This window comes from Lutjanus erythropterus, chromosome 4 (genome assembly GCF_056507025.1).
Source record: "Lutjanus erythropterus isolate fLutEry1 chromosome 4, fLutEry1.hap2, whole genome shotgun sequence".
Lineage (NCBI taxonomy): Eukaryota > Metazoa > Chordata > Actinopteri > Lutjaniformes > Lutjanidae > Lutjanus > Lutjanus erythropterus.
In genome coordinates this window covers 1,497,301-1,517,396 of record NC_139320.1, presented here as the reverse complement: position 1 = coordinate 1,517,396, position 20,096 = coordinate 1,497,301, and the positions used below count along the sequence as shown (strand labels likewise).

The 20,096-nt window shown below is 39.3% G+C and overlaps 1 protein-coding gene across 5 annotated transcripts in view; it reads left to right on the top strand.

The window, feature by feature from the left end:
* Positions 1-16,436: 16,436 nt before the first annotated feature.
* Positions 16,437-20,096, top strand: part of LOC146327339 (RNA-binding protein Musashi homolog 2-like) — a 386,994-nt gene continuing 383,334 nt past the window's right edge. For all 5 annotated transcript variants that reach the window (XM_084716755.1, XM_084716754.1, XM_084716753.1 and 2 more), the window contains exons 1-4: positions 16,437-16,627; positions 17,399-17,439; positions 17,610-17,691; positions 18,938-19,022. In XM_084716755.1, coding sequence (XP_084572881.1) covers positions 16,566-16,627; positions 17,399-17,439; positions 17,610-17,691; positions 18,938-19,022 — 270 coding nt within the window. In that variant the 5' untranslated portion in view covers positions 16,437-16,565. The remainder of the gene's footprint in view (positions 16,628-17,398; positions 17,440-17,609; positions 17,692-18,937; positions 19,023-20,096) is intronic.

Here is a 20,096-nt window from a genome sequence, read left to right as displayed (position 1 = left end):
CCCTCCTGCTGAGTCTGAAGGAGACACTTCTGTTTCATTTCCTCATTACAATCCTCATGCAGTCGCAAATTAATGTGCGCATATCTGAACGCATTCATTTGTACAAGTTTACATTTTTAGGAACATCAGAATACCAGTTAGATATGAGTTTGTTACAGGTGAATTTTAACATGAGTGCATTTACAGTATGATCAATGAGTCATCAATGTCAGAACAGAGACAGAAATCTGTGGATTCACCTTTATAATACTGTGACTCTGGACATAAAGGCAGCTGTTCTCCTGCACTGAAACATTTACTGTACATGACAGTAGTAATCACTTTTATTGTCACGGACATTAAATCAAACTTTATTGATCAATAACCAATCATTTATCATGTTGTGATTGGTCACACTCATGGGTCATACTGTAGTTATGTTGGAGATGATGTGAATATTTCTGGGAGAGGATGATTGAGATGCAGCTGAAGTGATTTTGTGATTCTAAAGCCGAAATAAACATAGTTCACAATTGCGTTTTTGAATATCAGCTGCATCTGTCTTGTGACAGCATTTCACGTTGAAATATTTACACAGGTTAAAGTAAAGAATGCTGTTGCAAAATTTTTAAATGTTGGCCTAAAATAGATATCTAAAAATGTATCCTTGAAACTGCAGTCATTTTTACTGGGTCGAGCTTTGACTTCACAATTAGAGGTCCAAAAGTAAACTGTTTTATCTGTTTGAGCCATATTTTCATTGTCAGTTGCTGCCACCTGGATGTTGTCCCCATCAGGTTACAACTGATAACAAAATCAAATGTAACATACAGGCGGATTCCTGCATGCCATCATCCATTAAGAAAAATCATGTCAGGTAAATGATAGAGTGGATTATACTGAATAAAATGTATTAGTGTTAACTTCATGACTCCTCTCTCCACTCCTGTCTTTTAAGATACATGTTATGGTCTGCATGGGCACACCCTCACACACTCAGCCTCACTGGATTAAAATGGAAGCTCTGCCTCATATTTACCTGTTGCCATGGTGAATCACAGTATCAGAGCTCCATTAAAGATAGCTTTCATGCACAAACTTAGCTCACTCACCTGTCTGGGCATATAGCAGCAGTAGCGGTGATAATGCTTACAATAATCATAGTAATGATAACAAAAGCAATAGTAGTAATAGTGACAGTAACAATATGTCACTACCACCAGTAATGATGGAGGATGGGGCTAGAAAAGGTGCCCTAAGCATCATCAGAAGGTTTTTGTCCGGCACAGCGTTGAGTATCCACACTATGTTTAAGAAGTCACAGTCCGACAGTTTGACACATACATCACATCATGAAGTTATGCTGAACAAAATGGCTAACAGTTATTGTCACAGAAGGAAAACATCTAGTCAGCGCAGAATAAGGCAGGTGTTAGGCCCCAATGCACTACAAAGGCTCATTTGATGTCAAATGATGCTCCCATGGCACACTTAAATGATGATCAATTAATCGGTCGTTCAGAGTTTGATCAATTGAGTAAAATTGAATTGATCTTGATCAAACAAAGATCTGAAATACAACAGTGATCATTTTTTATGACAGTGCTACACATATTTTTAGATATTCAAGTATATGTGTTTAATATGTAGGTTGGGATGTTTTCAAATGTCTGCTTTTTCTAACCAACAATCCAGAACCCAAACTTACTGGCATAGAGAAGCAGCAAAGCCTCACATTTAAAAAACTGAAGGCAGCAAATATTTGAAATTGTTGCTTGAAAAAAGACTGAAATGATTTATCCATCATGAAAATAGTTGGCAAACAATTTTCTTTCATTTGATTAATCAACTAATTGCTGCACTTCAAATGTGACTAATTAATTGAAATTTCATCAGAATGAAATCAGAATCACAACATGAATTTCTGAATTTTCAAATTGCAGGAGGTGCGATATTTGTTAAAGACAAAACGTGTCAAAAAACTCTTAAATGAATTAGTGTGGTGAGACAGGGATGTCCTGTCCTGCAGAAAATCACACCATAGACATGTTAACATGTTTATGAATCAAAGTAAGACTAAAATTATCATTACTTCTTAGACAAATCATATTGCATTTGCAATATCAGTCAAAATAATTGCAATTATATATTTTTTCAAAATTGCTCAGCCCTGCCATTCAGTATGAATTCAAGTTCATCATTCAGTAAAAACAATGTAAATTAAGATTAAATCAGGAGGGAAAAGGCATTTGGTTTAATTAAAGTTTTGATGGGTTTTATAATAACAATTAATTGATTAATTAATTATTAATTTTACCAATCCTTGTTTAAGCAAAGTCCTGACAATTTGCAAACCTAATCTGTTTTATTGTTTTGTACATTATTATTATTATTTTTATTTTTATTATTATTATTATTATTATTATTATTATTATTATTATTATTATTATTATTATTTATAATTCATTTCTTTAATAAAATATTGTCCTCTGAAGGAAAAAAATATTTTTTCAGTTCAGTCTCTATAATGACTAAATGGTGATGATCATGACATTATGTTATTAACAATTTACAACTGTTTGGGAACGTTTTACAGCAGACAACAAACTGAACATTAACACACAGCAAGAAGGTGAAGATAGACAAATGGAGCCTTGACACTTTATTATAGTTTATAATAATGCAGTGCAGGGACAGATGTTTCATAGAGGAGACACAGATCTGTATGAGACTACAGTCTGCAGTGTAGTTCATATTTTACTGATAAACCACAGAACTGTACAGTTACATCGGGATTCATAATGAAGACTGTTTATATCACGTTGACACATATGCTACTAAAATATAATGCTTTATAATGTGTGCTCTTTGTAGTCGTAATCAACTCACTGCACTCAAAAGGGAGGAAAATAGTGCCTTTGTTGGGGACTATTTTCAGCAGCAGCATTCATCCCAGTTTGGTGCTCTGTATTTGGGGCAGCAGGACTGTGTGTGTGAGACTGAGTCAGAATAAACCATAGTGTGTGCTCATGGTAATGATGTCACTCAGTGCAACAGTGTGGCTCATTGATGTGTTTTTAATATTTTTTGGACAACAGTGGAGCTCTATGGCCCAGAGGAAGAAGACATATCAGTCAGTCAGTCAGAGCTCACACTCTGAGCCTGTTTCCCAGCCCTGCTACTCTGCTACTTGACTGTTTGTTGTGTGTTCCAGCAGACTGGGCCACGTGCAGGGCAGACTCTGCCAGCTGTTAGATGAAGCTTTGCTTTGCTTTGATGTGCAGAGCCACAGCTCTTTGATGGAAGTTCATTACAATAAGAACTAACAGCTTTTGTTTAAAAGCCTCCTTCATGTGCCTGCTCCATGAAGGAAAAAAAAACAGGATACAGCTTGATCTGAACTAAATGTCCCTGTGTTTTTCACTGCACTGAAGAAAGTAGCAGGCAGCACACAACTGTTCAACACACATGTAATGCAGCACAGTTCATGGTCTTTCAAGGCACTGATTTGTTCTAGTGGCAGAAATAAAGGTGCATTAAATATATGACTGTATATAACAAAAACAGATTATAAGCAACAAAAAATAAGAAATAACAATACTTGATGACTGACATTGGGAACAAATCTGGAACTGTGCCATCATAAACTTGCCCCCTACTACATACTTACAATTCTGTGCTCTCTCACAAAATAACCGATTTTGTCATTATATAATAATAGTAGTGCCATATAGTGGCAAGAATCAATAAAAGCTTATAGTCTTATTTTGATGACAGATATAGAGCAAATATTTTTTTATTTATACTAGTACAGAAGCATGCAAGTAGCCATATATAATAATGTACTAAATATATATACTCGAATACTCCTGTTACCACTGGACCACTTGGACTTCTTTTATTCTTTGGTACCTCTTGATCTTTTGGGAGGTGGCTGATGGTCATTGTGGATGATTGGTCTTCTGCTCATTCCATCAGTATTCCATGAATTTAGTATTCTCAGTTCTTGTCTTGTGTGTCTTGGAAAATGTAAATTCATTTATATCATTTAATATATATTACACAGTAAGCCATCACTTAAATGTAGTGGAAGTGGTTCATTTTTTTCTCTTCAATATTATCCATCTCTGACTATTGCCACAACCAACATCTAACTACTGTGTAACATTTTAAGAACATTAATATAACCATCCTAAAAGAAAGCTTCATCGGTTACTGAAGGCCGCTGTTTAATATCATCAATCCACTTATCCATATTGTCACTGTCAGCAGGTAACAGCAGACAGTGTAAGCTCTCATGAGAGTGACCCCTTCGACCAAAACTATGAAAAATCTCTTGAAAGTCTCACAAATTTGGGGTTCCCTTCTAGACAAAATCAGCAGACACTGAGGGTAATGGGCACAACGTGCCACTGCAGCAATGGTGGCACCACAAGATGGTGGAATACACAAAGCGGTGGCCAGATTTGTCTATCGAGTTATTAACAATAATAATAAAAAATAATAATAATGAACCAAAGAACACAGTCTTTTCCATTTCAGCCACTCCACTTCTTTCTTCAGTATCCTGCTGCTTCCTCAGTCTCTCTCCAAGAATTCTTTGTCTCTTGCATGTGTTTGTAGTCTCAAAGCAAAGAATCGTCTAATTAGGGATAACAGTGCACACTTTCAGATAGTCTTTCCATGAAGACAGTTGTACACAAACAGAGAGAATCCTGTGTATGTCCACACCTCCACACACCTGGATAATCACTGCATAAAATGGATGTGATTGTTAGATTGTCTGTTTTGGAAAGTTACCAAAATTGTAACACACAGCCCCTCCGTTCCACTGTCAGAGAGTAGTGGTTCAGACACTGTTAGATCCAACAAGCAATTTGCTTGAAGCATACTGAGGCTTTAAGTACATGGCCAAGAGAACAAAATAGTGAGAAATGACCCCGCTGAAAGAACTGCTATTTCACATTTGAGAACTCTTCAGAAAAAGAAGTAACTGTATTCTTTATGTTGCTTTTTTGTGTGACTTCATTTACTGCAGTAGACTCCTGCAGACCAAAGATTTGTGTGGGGAAACTGACTCCTCCAAGAACCCAGATGGTTAATTAAGTCACAGTTTGTCATCTCTTATTATCTTTGCATTTGATAGCAGTCCAGTCTTCTGTGTTCGTCCCAAGAGGAAGGAGGAATACTTGGTGATCTTCTTATCTGCATTTTGCAGTTTGATCTGAGAGAATGGCTTCTTATGAAAACATCCGAATAGCTCCTCCAATTTGTTCAGGATCCCCAGGGTTTCAAGACTCCTCGCAAGCTCCACTAACAATGGCAACAGTATCCTATTCAAGCTCATCTGTTAATGTTTAGCTGCTTGGATAGACATTACATTCTAATTTGCACTGGTGATATCAAATACCAGCAAAACTGAAGCTAAATAGTACAAATCTGTGAAGAACTCCCCAATTATATCCATACCATACCTTATTCTGCCTTTACTTTATTTGACCTTCTGTGAGAGAGAACAGTAACAGTAAATTTTGTCCCTTAATTTGTGTCAGCTCCCTCAGAGTTAGCAAAGAGTCAGCAGGGCCTAACAGTGTGTTCAGACTGAAAGTGAAGTGAACTTTAGATGTTGCATGACTGCATGTAAAGTTAAGGAGAGATCTGTGTTAGGTCCAGCCTTGTTTCTCACATATGTCATGGGCTCATGTTGGGTTCAAGCTGTACTTTATTTATTTTTATTTTTTTCCCCTGTTTAGTCATAGCCAATTCTAATTCCCTGCATGTATTGTCCCCGTCTCTTAAAACTCCTACTGTTTGGTGCATAGAGGGAAGCTTGTTAAGAAAAACATCAGGCTGTAATCGGGTTCAGGCTGAAATATGCTAATGAGGACGAAATTTTGTTGGTATCGGGACTCAACGGGCTCAACTTTTCAAGCACAATTAAAGCGTTAATGAGAAACACAAGTAGACACAGACAGACACAGGTTCACTATAAGCAGCTGAGGGAAAGACATCTGTTTAATATATAATAAGCTTATATACTGTACATACATACAAACTGTCTTCTATGATTAGAGGTTAGATGCCTCTGCAATAACCAACAACACAAGTATGTTCTATCACTGTTTCCCCAAGTCCATAATGACATCCTCAAATGTCTTGTTTTACTCACAGCTCAAAGATACTCAGTTTACTGTCATAAAGGCATGAAAAAAGCAAAAAATATTCACGTTTAAGAAAGTGAACATTGAGAATTTTGTTTTTTTTTCTTAGAAAAATCAAACCAATTAACTGATTATCAAAATAGATGGCAATAGTTGGCAAAACTCTAAGGCCATGTCACTATTTTTTTCCTGTCATCAGTAAAACAATAAACTGTTAAGGGCAACAAGGTGGAGGACCCAAAATGCAGAAAACACAAGAGAAGCTGTTCAAAAAAGTTTAATGAAATGAAACAAATGGCTTACACAAACACAGGAGGGGAACATCCAGGGTCCAAAGAAGGATGACTGACACAGTACACAGAGAAACACAGGGGCTAAATAGACAGAACTAATGAGACACACGTGGACAAACAGGTGAAACCAATGATAATCAAAAAAAAGAGTGGGAAAAGAACAAAGACAGGAAGTAAAGACAAGACACATGAGGGAGGACCAGAACTACCAAAATAAAACAGGAAATGACAAACAAAAACCAAAACCATGACACAGACACATTTAAATGCTTTATAAAAGCTGTATTGCAAATATATGTGTGTGTATATACACACACACACACACACACACACACACACATATATATATGTATATATATATATATATATATATATATATATATATATACACACACACACACACATAGATATAGATATAGATATAGATATAGATATAGATATAGATATAGATATTTATATATAGATTCCTACAGTGTTATTTCTGCTGCTTCTCTTTTCTGGGCCTTGTATGTTTTTCTCCAAAATGAAATGATTCTGTTGTAGTGATGTACAAGCCACTTGTGGATGTTGACCTACAAACACAAACCAACACAAATTGGTGATATATGGCAGGATGAATTGTTCCTTTAAGGCAGGAGACAGCATGAGAGGAGAGAGATGAGGGATGTATAGGGTGGGTAAAGGTCACTCTCTCTCAGGGAGGAAATAAATAGCAATCAGTGTAGCATGACGAGAGGCAGAGAGCAGCCAGCTTTAATTGAGCTCTCACTTTCCTGTCTGCCCCCCCAGCTGTTTCCACTGCTGGAGACAAGCATATGGAGAACACTGCAGCGCCATTACAATACACACTACACAGAGATTGTAGATGACTGTATTAGTTATGAGGGCTTCACACTAACAAATCATTATGACATTGCTGTGCACATTACACAAAACCAGACTGTAATGAGGGTAAACCTAACAAACCCTGTTTATATACTGTAGAATGTCAAAAAAGTGGCTTTTATTCACCTCCACTGCAGACAGACATGTATTCGAAATTGAAACTTTATTCAACTCCCCCATTTTCTAATCTGCCCCTCTTTTAATGTAAACTCATAATTCACATTACCATAATACCAATTCCATTTGAAGAACAATGGAATCACTTCATAATCACAACTCTCCTTTTTTCTCTTTTAAATACTGTCCACCATTAATCCCTGGTTGTCTCTGTACACCCATGACTGCAGCCCCAACATGGAGAGAACTTTATCATGAAGTTCACAGATGACACTATCATCATCGACTGGATCTCAAAGAATGACAGGACTTCATATCAGGAAAAATTCAACAGTCTTGCAGAGAAAACAACCTACCTCTCAACATCAGCAAAACCAAGGAGCTGATTGTTGTTTTTCAGTGAAAGGAGGTGAAACACACACCCCTGTCTACATCAGTGGAGCTGAGATAGAGCAGTGAGCCAGTTTCCTGGGAACCAACATCATAGAGAACCTGTCCTGGACATCACACATCTCCACCCTGATAAAGAAGGCTCAGAAAAGGCTGTATTTCCAAAGGAAACCTGAGAAGGCACTTCTTGCTCACTTTTACAGAGGAGCATCCAAACAGGAGACTGGCACAGGATGTGCACAGCCCTGGACAGGAAGCCCAAAGTCAGTCATTAAAATGGACCAAAACATCATTGGTACCCATCCACTGAGCATCAGTGATACTGGGGAGGAGGAAGTGCCTGCAGAGGCCAAAGACAATATCCACAACAGCCACAGCCTGTTCATCCTGCTGCCATCAGGCAGGAGATACAGAAGTATCCACTGACGTACCACCAGGCTGAACAGCAGCTTCTAGTTTGTTCTGTATTTTATTTATTTATTCAACCGATTCCAACCAGTCAATCAAAGAGGGAACTACATCACAATCATTTTGTAAACAATAAATAAAACTGCCTCATATCCATATTGCAGTTTTTTCACTATCAAGCTTCCTCCATTGATGTTAGATTAGAAAATTTAATTAAATTCCCAGTGGGGAAAAGCCTTTGCCACCAAATCATTGCCTACACACAGCAAAGAATACAGACATTATATTAACAGTACACCATAAAAAAGCCATTTGAGCAATAACTTAAAGTGTTCTTTAAAAAAGTGTTGCTATAACAGAAGTTGTTCAGTAGAACACTGAGTTGTTCACTAAAAGATCCCATGAGTTGGTTATAAACCCTGTGCAAAGGATGGCCTTCAAAGACGACAACTGATTTAGTTTTGTCCTTTTCTCTTCTCTAGAGTGAGTCTGGGGTGATGCCAATCACTGGGCCAGCTTTTTCAATCAGCTTACTGATCCTGTTTTTGTCTTCCACATATACATGCCCCCTCTTGAAAGAATCTAAGCTTTCTCAAGAAGAAGAGTCTTGACTGAGCCTTCTTTATTACCACCTCAGTGTTCTTTTTCCAGTTTAATTTACTGTGCAGGAAGATATTTGTAAGACTGGACAATCTCAACCTGCTGACCCATAATTATCACTGAAGTCCTCCTCCTTCTTCCTTCTAAAATCAATCATTAATTCTTTCGTTTCACCAATATTCAGTTTTACAAAGTTTGCATCACACCAGCTGACAAACGATTCAATCTCTTTTTTAATGTCTGGATTTGACATGACAGCTGACAAAAACACATAAAACTACAGGAAAACTGACAAACTGAGGATGAGACAACAGATAATCTAAACCACAAACAATAGTTGTGCTATGCAATTTCAGAATCAATTAATTTATTCACCAAATCAGTCACCAAATAGTTGTATATTAAAAGCACTAGAAAAATCTGAAAACATCATTCCAACAGAGCTAGAAGTTGTGTTCCAGGTTGCTATAAACATGCAGCATATAAAGAAATGCATCATCTACATCCAGAGACCTGTCCACACAGGTGACCCAGGACAAACCTTTCAGAACATGACATTATACATTAAGTCAGGGCTATGGCTCTAAGACAGCAGTCTGTAACCTTTACAATAAAAAAAAGCAAAAAAAAATCTGTCTGGAGTTGCTGCTATTTAATTCTCTCTTTCCCCTAAAGATTTTTTTTTAAAATTTGGCATCCATAGCTAGCATATGGGAAATCAAGAGGATGCACCACAGTCAAAATTTAGAGGAAAATGCACTGAGCCATGGACATAGGCTATGACGCACAATTTAGGTGTTGAAATATTAACACTTTTTAAAAATTTGTTTTGTAGGCTACATATTTTTACAGTTAGCAATGTAAATATCACATTGCACTGTAAAAAAAAATTTCAACACAAATTACTGCAATAGATTTGAATTTTGAGCCCAACTCAAACTCTTACGTTTTGGAATATATTTTTTAAGTTTTGCTGACCTATAGTCTTAAGTTGAGATAATTTATTCTTCTTCTTTTGATGAACTTGAATCTTGGAGTTTTAGAATCACCAAACACCAAATGTATTTTAAAATTTAAACACCATTCACTGTCACTTGAATCACTTGAATTTTTAAATAAATAAATAAATAAATAAATAAATAATCTTTTTGGTTTCACAAGTCAATTATCTCAACAAAAGATCAGTAGTTGGTAAAACTTTTTCAAAGCTCAAGAGTTTAAGTTGGCCTCAAAAAACTATTGCAGTATGTTGTCTTGAAATGTTTAGTTCTCTCAATGTTTTCACAGACCTGTTAAAGAAATAACTGTTATGTCAGTTCCATATAATTCTTTGCCAAAGTCACAGGGAGCCACTGGAAAGGAACTAAAGAGCCACATGTGTCTGTGGAGCTGCAGGTTGCTCACATTAGATTTTTTGTGACAATACGAGATGTTTTCCACATTAATGGAATTTTTGATGAAGACAGAAACAAAGAATAAATCGAATGAAGGACAGAACACAACTGGTGTGGACAGGCTTTCAGGTTGCGTGGATGATTGCACCCGGGCCTGCTGACTTGTTAGCATTAAGGCACTTTAACTGCTGTCAAATGTCATCAACATTTGTAACAATAGCTGGGCTACAGTCATCATGATAACTCTGTGCAAGGTAAGAGAGGACGTTCCAGTGAGAGGCCGAAATATCAAATTCATCAAATCTGACAAAGAGCTGGTTTGCTTTATTTACATTTATTCCAGAACTAGGGAAACTAGAATTACTTTCCACTCTTTCCTCATATTTACATTTAACCTGTTCAATTATTACTTTCAGTTCCTTTTGAGCACCTTAGCTCTGTCTCTGATAAAGAATGCAGCTTTTTTCTAATTAATAGCAGCTTTAACCTCCCTTGTCACTCAAATTAGGGTCAGTTTGCAATGAACGACAGATTCAGTACAGTAATTAACATAACAAGTGACTTTGCCAGAACTGTGTCCAGCTCACTGTCATTGTCTAAAAACACTGTCCAGTACAGTGCAGTCAAAGCACCCTCTAAATATTTCACAGTTGTTTTATACAATGCTTGTATAAAACAAGTCAAGAGCTTTATAACCACTCACAGGACATGACACCATACTGTATGTGATTAAAAATCCCTGTTAATGATAAACAATGTGTCAGGAGAGGAGGTGTCACTGTGACATGACCAGGATGACACCAACCATCATTCATATCGAGGCAGACCTGTTTTTTTCCAGTCCTCACTGGGTCTCTGTTAGGAATGTGGTTAATACTTGATTCTTAAATGCATTGTGATATGGATATGGAAAATTCTCAACCACCTCAACCTCAACCTCAAGTCATCATTGACTTCTGGAAGTTGAGGACCACACTGAACTCAGGTCTGAGCATCAATGGGGAGGAAGTGGAACGGGTCACCAGCTTTAAGTTTCTTGGCCTGCACATCTCAGAGGACCTGGGAGGACACTGAGGAGGAACAAACTCCCTCCACCTCTGCTGAAAAACTCCTACCACTGCATAATAGAGAGTGTCCTCACCTATGGATGTTTGGTGTGGTATGCCAGCTGCACTGCATCTGAAAAGAAACAACTGCAGCGGATCATCAAGATGGCTCAGTGGATTATCGGCTGCCCACTTCCACACCTAGAGGAGATCTACTCCAGCCGTCTCCTCCGATGGGCCACAAAGATCCAGGATGACCCTGCACACCCAGGACACTCACTATTTCCCCTCTGGCAGACTCAGAGTCATGAGAGCCCGCATCAACAGACTGAGACACAGCTTCTTCCCCATGGCTGTAAAGAGACTGCTGCAGGAACCATGACCTCCTACAGTCTGTTGACTGTATGAAGCTTTAATAAATGCAGTTAATGTTTTAAAATAAAAAGGCTGCGAACCATTTACTTGCCAGTAAGGTTTTGTATTGTATTTCAGAGAAACTGGAGCAAGAGACTGATAATTGTGCCCCCTTTTAAAATCAGACAAAAAGATGTGCACCATGTTCACGTCTACACTAAGCTACTTCTTGAGTTTTGGTGAGGATGGCTGAGCATGAGCAGCTGTAGACGGATACAATCTGAACATAACCCCTGCCTTAAAACCTTAAAATTTTGATGCATCAAGAGTCATTTTATCATCACATCTTAGCCCTCTGAATCAGAATTAATTTGCATCATGATGTCCCAAGAGATTTCCACCCCTAGAGTCTATGCATCCGGTGGAGTGAAAATCCATTCACATTCACATGGACCTCTGATATCCTGTTAGTCAGCCAAGTCTCTGTTAAACACAGCAGGTTACTCTCTCAGTGTAGGTCATCATACTGCAAACAAGCTGTCAACTCATCTACCTTACTAGCAGACATTCTCCATTATAATGGAGGGTAGCACAGGTTTGATTGGTGTTTGATTTCCGACCAGTCTACATCAAGATCCAATCCAGCTGAAGCAGGAGGTTGCAGCTGAAGAAGCTCCTGCTGGCCATTGGTGATGAATTGTGGGCCTGGCTCAGTCCTGACCTGTATTGTTGTATCCTAGAGCCACAGAAGGCAAACCAAAGTGCAATTATTAAAAGCAGTCATAATAACAATGTCTTGATCACACTCATGGTCATGAATCAAAAGGTCCTGAAAAAAAACTTGAAAAAAAATTCACAGACACACAGGTGACAGTGTCACAAGAAAGGGGGTGGTGCCAATAAAATGTTACACATTAATAGACTTCCAGCAGCTTACGAGCCACCAAACCCACCTGTTCCTGTCCGGGTTTCATTTGAAACTGCAGAAAATGTTGAGTTTTACTGACAACAGCTTCTGGACAAACTGCAAAAGAGACATAAATAGAATTCAGTGAGAGAATCAGTGAGAGAAAATTATATTTGTGTTTTCAGCTGAGTGGCGAGAATCAACTTACTTTAGATACACTGATGGAACTGGAGCTGTGGAAATGTAGAAGATCCTCTGCTCTCCCAGTATTTTTCCACTCTCCCCACCCCTACCTCATTCTACCTCATTCTCCCACCTGACCACCTCACTCCACTCACCTGCTGCCTTAGCTGCTGCTCATCAGCCAGTCAGCCTGGTATACAAGCCTCTCCAGCCAGATTGTTCTTTGCCTTCATGCAAGATTGTCCTGTGTTCCTTACCTGCCTGATATCCCATTGCCGACTCTACCTGCCTCTGACCAGCCTACCTCATTTGCCTCCTGGAAAACACACAAGCTTTCTGTCCCCAACCACAAGTTCTGCCTCAGCGTCTCTGGTTTCTGTCTGCCTGTGGCTGTGTGGTGTTTCCTCGCGACGACGCTTCAGCGTGAGTGGTTCCATCTGCTCTTCTGCTGCCCGCTGCTGCTCAGTGACTGTCTGGGAGACACCACACACAGCCCTGTGTGTGTGTGTGTGTGTGTGTGTGTGTGTGAGTGTGTGTGTGTGTGTGTGTGTGTTCTCCTGTTGCCTAACTGTCGGCTCCTTGATTCATTGCCTGGCTTCTGCTTACCTCCTGCTCGTCCCTTGTTGGCTTTTCTGCTCATCCTGTCTGCTCACCTGGTCCCGACCTCTGCCCAATCCCGATTCACCACTTGCTCATCCCTCGTTGGTTCTGCTACTTCTTTGGCCTGCACTCCCAGTTCCAGACTCCATGCCTCATCGACCTTGTCCTCTGTAAACCCTTCTTTGATACCTAAGCCCCTTAACAAACTGAACTATCAGAGTCCCCGAGCCTTACCTCCAGAGACTGTGTGTAGGCTCTGAGTCTGAAGAATGAACTGTTTCCTGTGTTTTCTTTGGCTGCTCAAGTTCCTGCTTTTCCTGTTTATTAATAAAGGTTATTACTTAATGCTACTTGGTGCAAGTGTGCTGCAGTTAGGTCCCACACACACCTGTTACACCAGTGACTCAAGTCATAAATGCCTCTCTTCTTTACAGTTTTAAGAAAGTATGACCTACGGAAACTTAAGAAATCAATTTTAAAAAAATCATAACGGTCATCATAAAGGACTTAAACTGGCTAACCACAACCAAACTGGCAAAGTTAGTTAAACTGTTCAAACCATTTCTCAAAACGGCAAATTTAAGATAAACTACAGGCATATTTCTATGTTTTATTTTTCAGCTTACAGCTGTCTTACAAAGTGCAAAAAATTTAAATCATAACAGAATGCAATGATGTGCAAATACATTCTTATTTGTATTTAACTGAACACACTACAAAGACAAAATATTTAATGTTCAAAAAGATACTTTGTTTTTTTCTTACACTCTTTCTGAATTCATGCCTACAACACATTTTTAAAAGAAGTTGGGAAAGGAGCAACAAAAGTCTGTAAAAGTAATGGAATGCTGCAAAAACTCCTGTTTGGATTCCATTCCAGAGGTAAACAGGTGAACTGGTAACAGGTGACAGTACCATGATTGGGTATTAAAGGGGTGTCCTTGAACGGCTCAGTCATTCACAAGCATGGATGAGGTGAGGTTCACCACTTTGTGAAAAACTGCGAACAGTCCAACAGTATCAGAACAACGTTTCTCAACACAAACTGCAGGAATTTAGAGATTTCACCATCTACAAAAGACTCAGAGAATCACATAAGGGGCAAGGCCGAAAACCAATATTGGATGTCTGTGAACTTTGACCCCTCAGGCAGCACTGCATTAAAAACTGCATTAAAAACCCACATCATTGTATAAAGGATACTACGTGGACTACTTGGAATACTTGGAAAAGCATTGTCAGTAAACACAGTTTGGCATGCTGCTTTCTACTGCTGCTTCTCTTCTCTCCCTATTTTCAGAAGATGACACAATTGATTGTTGGTTCGGTATAGCCCCACTACTGCTGCCAACAACAGAAACGCTCCCAGCTCCTCAGACACTGATGAAATCATGTGCATGAGCATAGAGTGACACATGAATTGGAGTGACACATTCGTCATTTGATGTTGTGTTTTGAGTTGCATCAGTGACACTGGACTTTTTCCCCTTACTTTCAAAGTCATGGTAACTCCAAACATGGTTTTATCTTAAACCCAACCATTTATGCCTAAACCTAACCAAACTGCAACCCTTTCACAACATTAAAGGAATAGCTCACCCAAAAAAGAAATTTCAGTCATCATCTACTCACCCTCATGCCGATTGAAGGTCACGTTTAGTCTTTTAGTTGACGAAACACTGCTAGAGTTTCACAAGAAAACAGTGTTGCAGAATCTCCCAAACAATGGAAGTAAATGGTGACCAGTTTTCAAACTTTAAAAAAACAACCAGAGAAAACATAAAATGCCTCCATACTGATTGTCTCATCATGCTGTGCCATGCACACCATCTGAACTAGAGTTCAGAGTTGTGTGGTGTAACAGCACATGTGAACATTACATTTTATTACATTTGAAAATTGGTCATACACTTCCATTGTTTGGGAGATTCTCCAACGCTTTTTTCCTTTGAAACTCCAGCAGTGTTTTGTGGACTGAAAAAAAACCCTGACCTTCAATCGGCATGATGATGAGTTGATAAAAACTGAATTTTTATTTTTGGGTGAACTATCCCTTTAATCATGTTGCAAAATACTGTTGCACTGTGTTAATCACATTAAAATATGCTGTGTGGGTGGCCTAACATGGGGCCTACATTTTCATTGCAGCCTCATTTTGGTCACTGGGATGGTAGCTTTTAAGGTGATAGAAACATTGTTGTGTTTCCTGTTGCAGACAGTCATAATCAAGGCTTGAGATATCCAAACCACTTCCATATAACTGATGTGTTGTTTTTAATTGACAATTTCCTCAGCTTTGGAGGATAACAGGAGTTCACTGTTGCAGTTGTTTTTATTTTGTGCCCCTCAGTTCTGCTCATTTTTTTCTTTTTTGCAGAGGACATCCACTTTCTCCACCGGTTGCACAAACAGTGCTTTGTGGTAGAAAATGGGCATATATCAGCACTACCATACAATCTTGTTCATGGTGCATAAGGATGGACTTTTTGAAGAAACAATCTAAGATTGTTTATCAACAATTTTTTTTTAGCTGCTTTTGACAAACGCCATATTCCATAAGCCTTAGACCGTTGTGAGTTCAGTTTGTGAAGTTGTGAGTTCATGTCTGTTGATACAGTCTGTTGAACATGCTATCAGGAGCAGTTTCTCTTCTGTGGACTTTATACTTTATACTTAGCTTTATATTTGTATCTTTTGTCCAGCACTCAGTACTTCACTTTTGGAGGTGCGTGCTGTTTTTTGATTCTTTATACAAATATTGTGTCACAAAGCCTATGACTTGTTAATGTAAACAGTCTTTTTGGATTCTTTTTACAGGTCTGTGATTGCTGTGTGTGTTGGAAACACCTCTGCAGCCTGCAGGTGTCTGTCAGTCCCACCAGTTTCACTCTGAGTGAGACATCTGTCAGAATGTAGATCAGTTTTATCATTACAAAAGCTGTATTAGTGTTCAGCTCCCCTGATTATTATTTAGTGAGGCAGCCTCCCCTCCCCTGATGCTGTATGTCACTGAAGTGGAAATGTGACAGACTGCATAGAAAAGTGTTCGCAGTTCATGTGGGCGGGTTGTGGAGACCTGACGTCAGTGTAGCTGCACGGTGACGGTGGAGGAGGGACCACAGACCGGACTGATCCCACGTGTGACGGAGCGCTGTATTCCCGGCTCGCTGACAGCACAGCTCCGCTCCGTCCGCCGACCTCTCCAGCCTGTGTGTATCCGTCAGTCACTGCCTGTAGCTGGGTGAGAGATGGAAGGAGACGGAAGCCAAGCCACGTCTGGAAGCCCGACTGATCCGCAACACGACCCGGGGTAAGGCTCCAGCCTGTCAGTGCAGACACTGCGTGGTGTGACAGCATCTTGTTTTCAGCTTGTTTGGTTTGTCGCTGCCCTCCGTCCGGTCACTACACCTCTGATTCTGTTATCAGGCGGGCCTGCCCCATTTTCAGCGTAAACGCCTGGCAGGTCCCGATGTGTGCCGTTATTGCGCGAAAGGAGAGAACACACGCCAAACTTCATTTAAAAATGTGCAACTTAATTGCTGCAGAACTTGCTGGCAAAAGTTCACAGGTTTAAGAAAAAATCGTAATACTTTTTACAAATGTAAAAGTAACTGATTAAATCGGCATATTGTTTACTTCGCTTATCCTCACTTTATTTCATAAAAACACAAATCACACAAAAAAAATGGATTTGGTTCTCACTGCTCCCTAGCAGCCAGCCTCCTGTGATGGAGGAGGGTGAATATTCTTGAAGAACAGAACCACATTTAAAAGTTAAACTAAGCTGTTTTAGTACTGTGTGTGTGCCGGTAGGAACAGCCACCAGTCTGGAGTTTTGTTGTGCCAGTGATGCACCTCTGTCAGGAGACAGCAGGTTTGGACTGCCAGATGTTTTGAATGGAAGTTGACCAGCGGAGAGCAGGGAGCGTGTCCGCGCTGCCGCTGCTGCTGCCGGGCTGCCTGCTCTGCTTCTGTTCCTGTCCTCAGCTTTTTTCTTCTCCCCACAGTCAAATAGTGAACTGAACATCAAAATGGCCGATGTGAAATCTGGACTGACTTCTGTTACCTTTTCCTTTGGCAGGAAGATGTTTGTCGGTGGCCTCAGCTGGCAAACTTCACCAGGTAAGAACAGCTGAGGGAGTGTGTGAGTGTGCGCGCGTGCGTGTGTTGGTTTCAAGTCCTCCATTCGACCCCTGAGTACCACAGTGAAAGTGCCTGCTGACAGCTCATATCCCTGTTTTTATTTGAGGTGGAAATGTGTTGAAATAACCCTCTGTCTCTGTGTTTTTCAGACAGCCTTAGAGATTACTTTAGTAAATTCGGGGAAATCAGAGAATGTATGGTGATGAGAGACCCGACGACAAAACGCTCCAGGTAAAGAATGAGGAATGTTCTCACTGTTATAAAAATGAGCATGTTTTGCTTTCTGTTCCTAATATTGATAAGGTGCAGCCATTAAACTGGTATTACTGTTGAATGAGCAGTTTGACATTGACCACAGAGCTGTGCAGAATGTCCCCACTGCTGCCATTTTCTCTTTTATTATGTGGTAATGTGTTTTAAAAGGTCATTGGGTTTATAATCAAAATGAAAAGTAATTTAAATGTCATTCCAAATCAGTGCATTGTAGTGAAATGTGGTTAATACAGAGATAATGTTATCTACACATCGCTCCTTAAACAATATGAATTAAAGAAATTGTTCATTGATGTGTGGAAGAAAAAAAACACAATAGGAAATAAAAATTCTTAAAGGGATAGTTCATCCAAAAATGAAAATGCAGCCATTATCTACTCCCCCTCAAGCTGATTGATCGGTTTGTTTCTTCAGTCCACAAAACACTGCTGGAGTTTCACAGGAAAACAGCACTGCAGAATCTCCCAAACAATGGAAGTGAATGGTGATCAGTTTTCAAATGTAAAGAACAACTGGAAAAAAAGAACAAAAACACAATCATACTGCTCGTCTGGTGTAATCCAAGTCTACTAAAGCCCTGCACATGGCTCCAAGGTAAGGATCAACAGTGAAGATTCAGGCTAAAAATATGGTGGAAATAACATTTTTCTAGTCAACTTGCCATGTTGGGGTTTTAGAAGACTTGGATTACACCAGACGAGCAGTATGGGCATTTTATTTAATTATTTTTTTTTTTTATCAGTTTTTTTGTTTGAAAACTGGTTACCATTCACTTCCATTGTTTGTGAGATTCTCCAACTCTGTTTTCCTGTGAAACTCCAGCAGTGTTTTGTGGACTAACGAAACTAAACCTAACCTTCAGTCGGCATGAGGGTGAGTAGATAATGACAGAGTTTTCATTTTTGGGCAAACTATCCTTTAAATGTCATTTCAAATTGTTGCATTGTATTGAAATATGGTAGGTACAGAGATAATATCATCTAAAACATTGCTCCTTAAACAATAAGAATTAAATAAATTGTCAACTGATGTGTGGACACAAGAAAGAAAATGGAATGGGCCACACAAATGAGGCAGGTATAAATCAAAACATTCATCAGATGTGCAGTGATGGAGCTCGTTGAAATGTGAAAAATCCAAACTGTGTGGTAAAAATATTCATAAAGAAAAGTCATGTTTCTGTTGTTTTGTTGTTTCTCAACAGGGGCTTTGGCTTCATCACTTTTGCAGATGCTGCCAGCGTAGATAAAGTGTTAGCACAGCCGCACCATGAGTTAGACTCTAAAACGGTACGTTCACCTTTTATTCTGACTGCATGAGAGACATGTTTTATTCTATTTATGAGAAGTCTTCTCTGTCGATTCTGTGGATTATATTCATGAACAGCTGATGATGTTCAGCGGGAGTCCTGACAGAGTGGAGTGAAAAACAGGCGCTCACTTTATCCAGCTTTGATTTGCTGAACAGAGCTTCCAATCTTCTCTGGCTCAGAGTGAACCTGGGGTTTGATTTAGGTTTGTGTTTTTGTGATCAGGATAATTTTCTTTCAGTTTTTATTCACAGTGTATCTAAAGCAGATCTGTGGTGCTTGAATTTGGTTTTGATGTTTTTGTTTTTTCTCCTGCCTCAGATTTGGCTTGGCTGTCCCTTTTACTGTCTTTGCTCTCAGCCCATTCCTGTTGAGGTTTTTTCTTTTTTTTCCTTCTCTTCATGGTGTGGCTGGCTGCTGTCAGCAGACTGGACAGGCTGCTGTCCTGTCAGTCATCTGTCAGTCCACCATGGAGACACACATCTCTGTGATGTCACTGCTGCGCTCACTTATTAAATGAAGGTATGGCTTACTTTCCATGTGTGTCTTTACCATGTGACAACAAAGCACCTTCATTGTAGACGCGTGTAGTTTTAGTGTGTGGAATATCAACTTGGAACACTGTGTAAGAATATTTCGATTGTTCACCATTTTAGTATGGGATTGCTCGATTTGTTTCTGAAGGAACTTGGACCTCTTCCCTCTGATACCCTGTGAGTTCTGCATGCTCAGTATCTGATTGGATAAAGATGTGTTAGATATGTTGTTTCTTTGGTGTCAGTCAAGATTTGAGGGGTATTCCATCAGCGTGGATAAAGGAAAAGCCTGGCTTATTTTCATAAGTCTGACTAATTTATGCGAGAGATCCATTCCATGAAACCCTGCTCAGTAACCACGGTAACTGATACCACTGAACTAGCCTGCTCTGTGGCAGGTAAACTGTCAAGCTTTATTTCAATTTCCTCAGTTGTCTTTTTGTGCTCAGATCACTCCTGTCCATGCAGAAACACAAGTTTAGGTCAAGCATGAATTTACGTGTTTAGTTTCAAAGAAT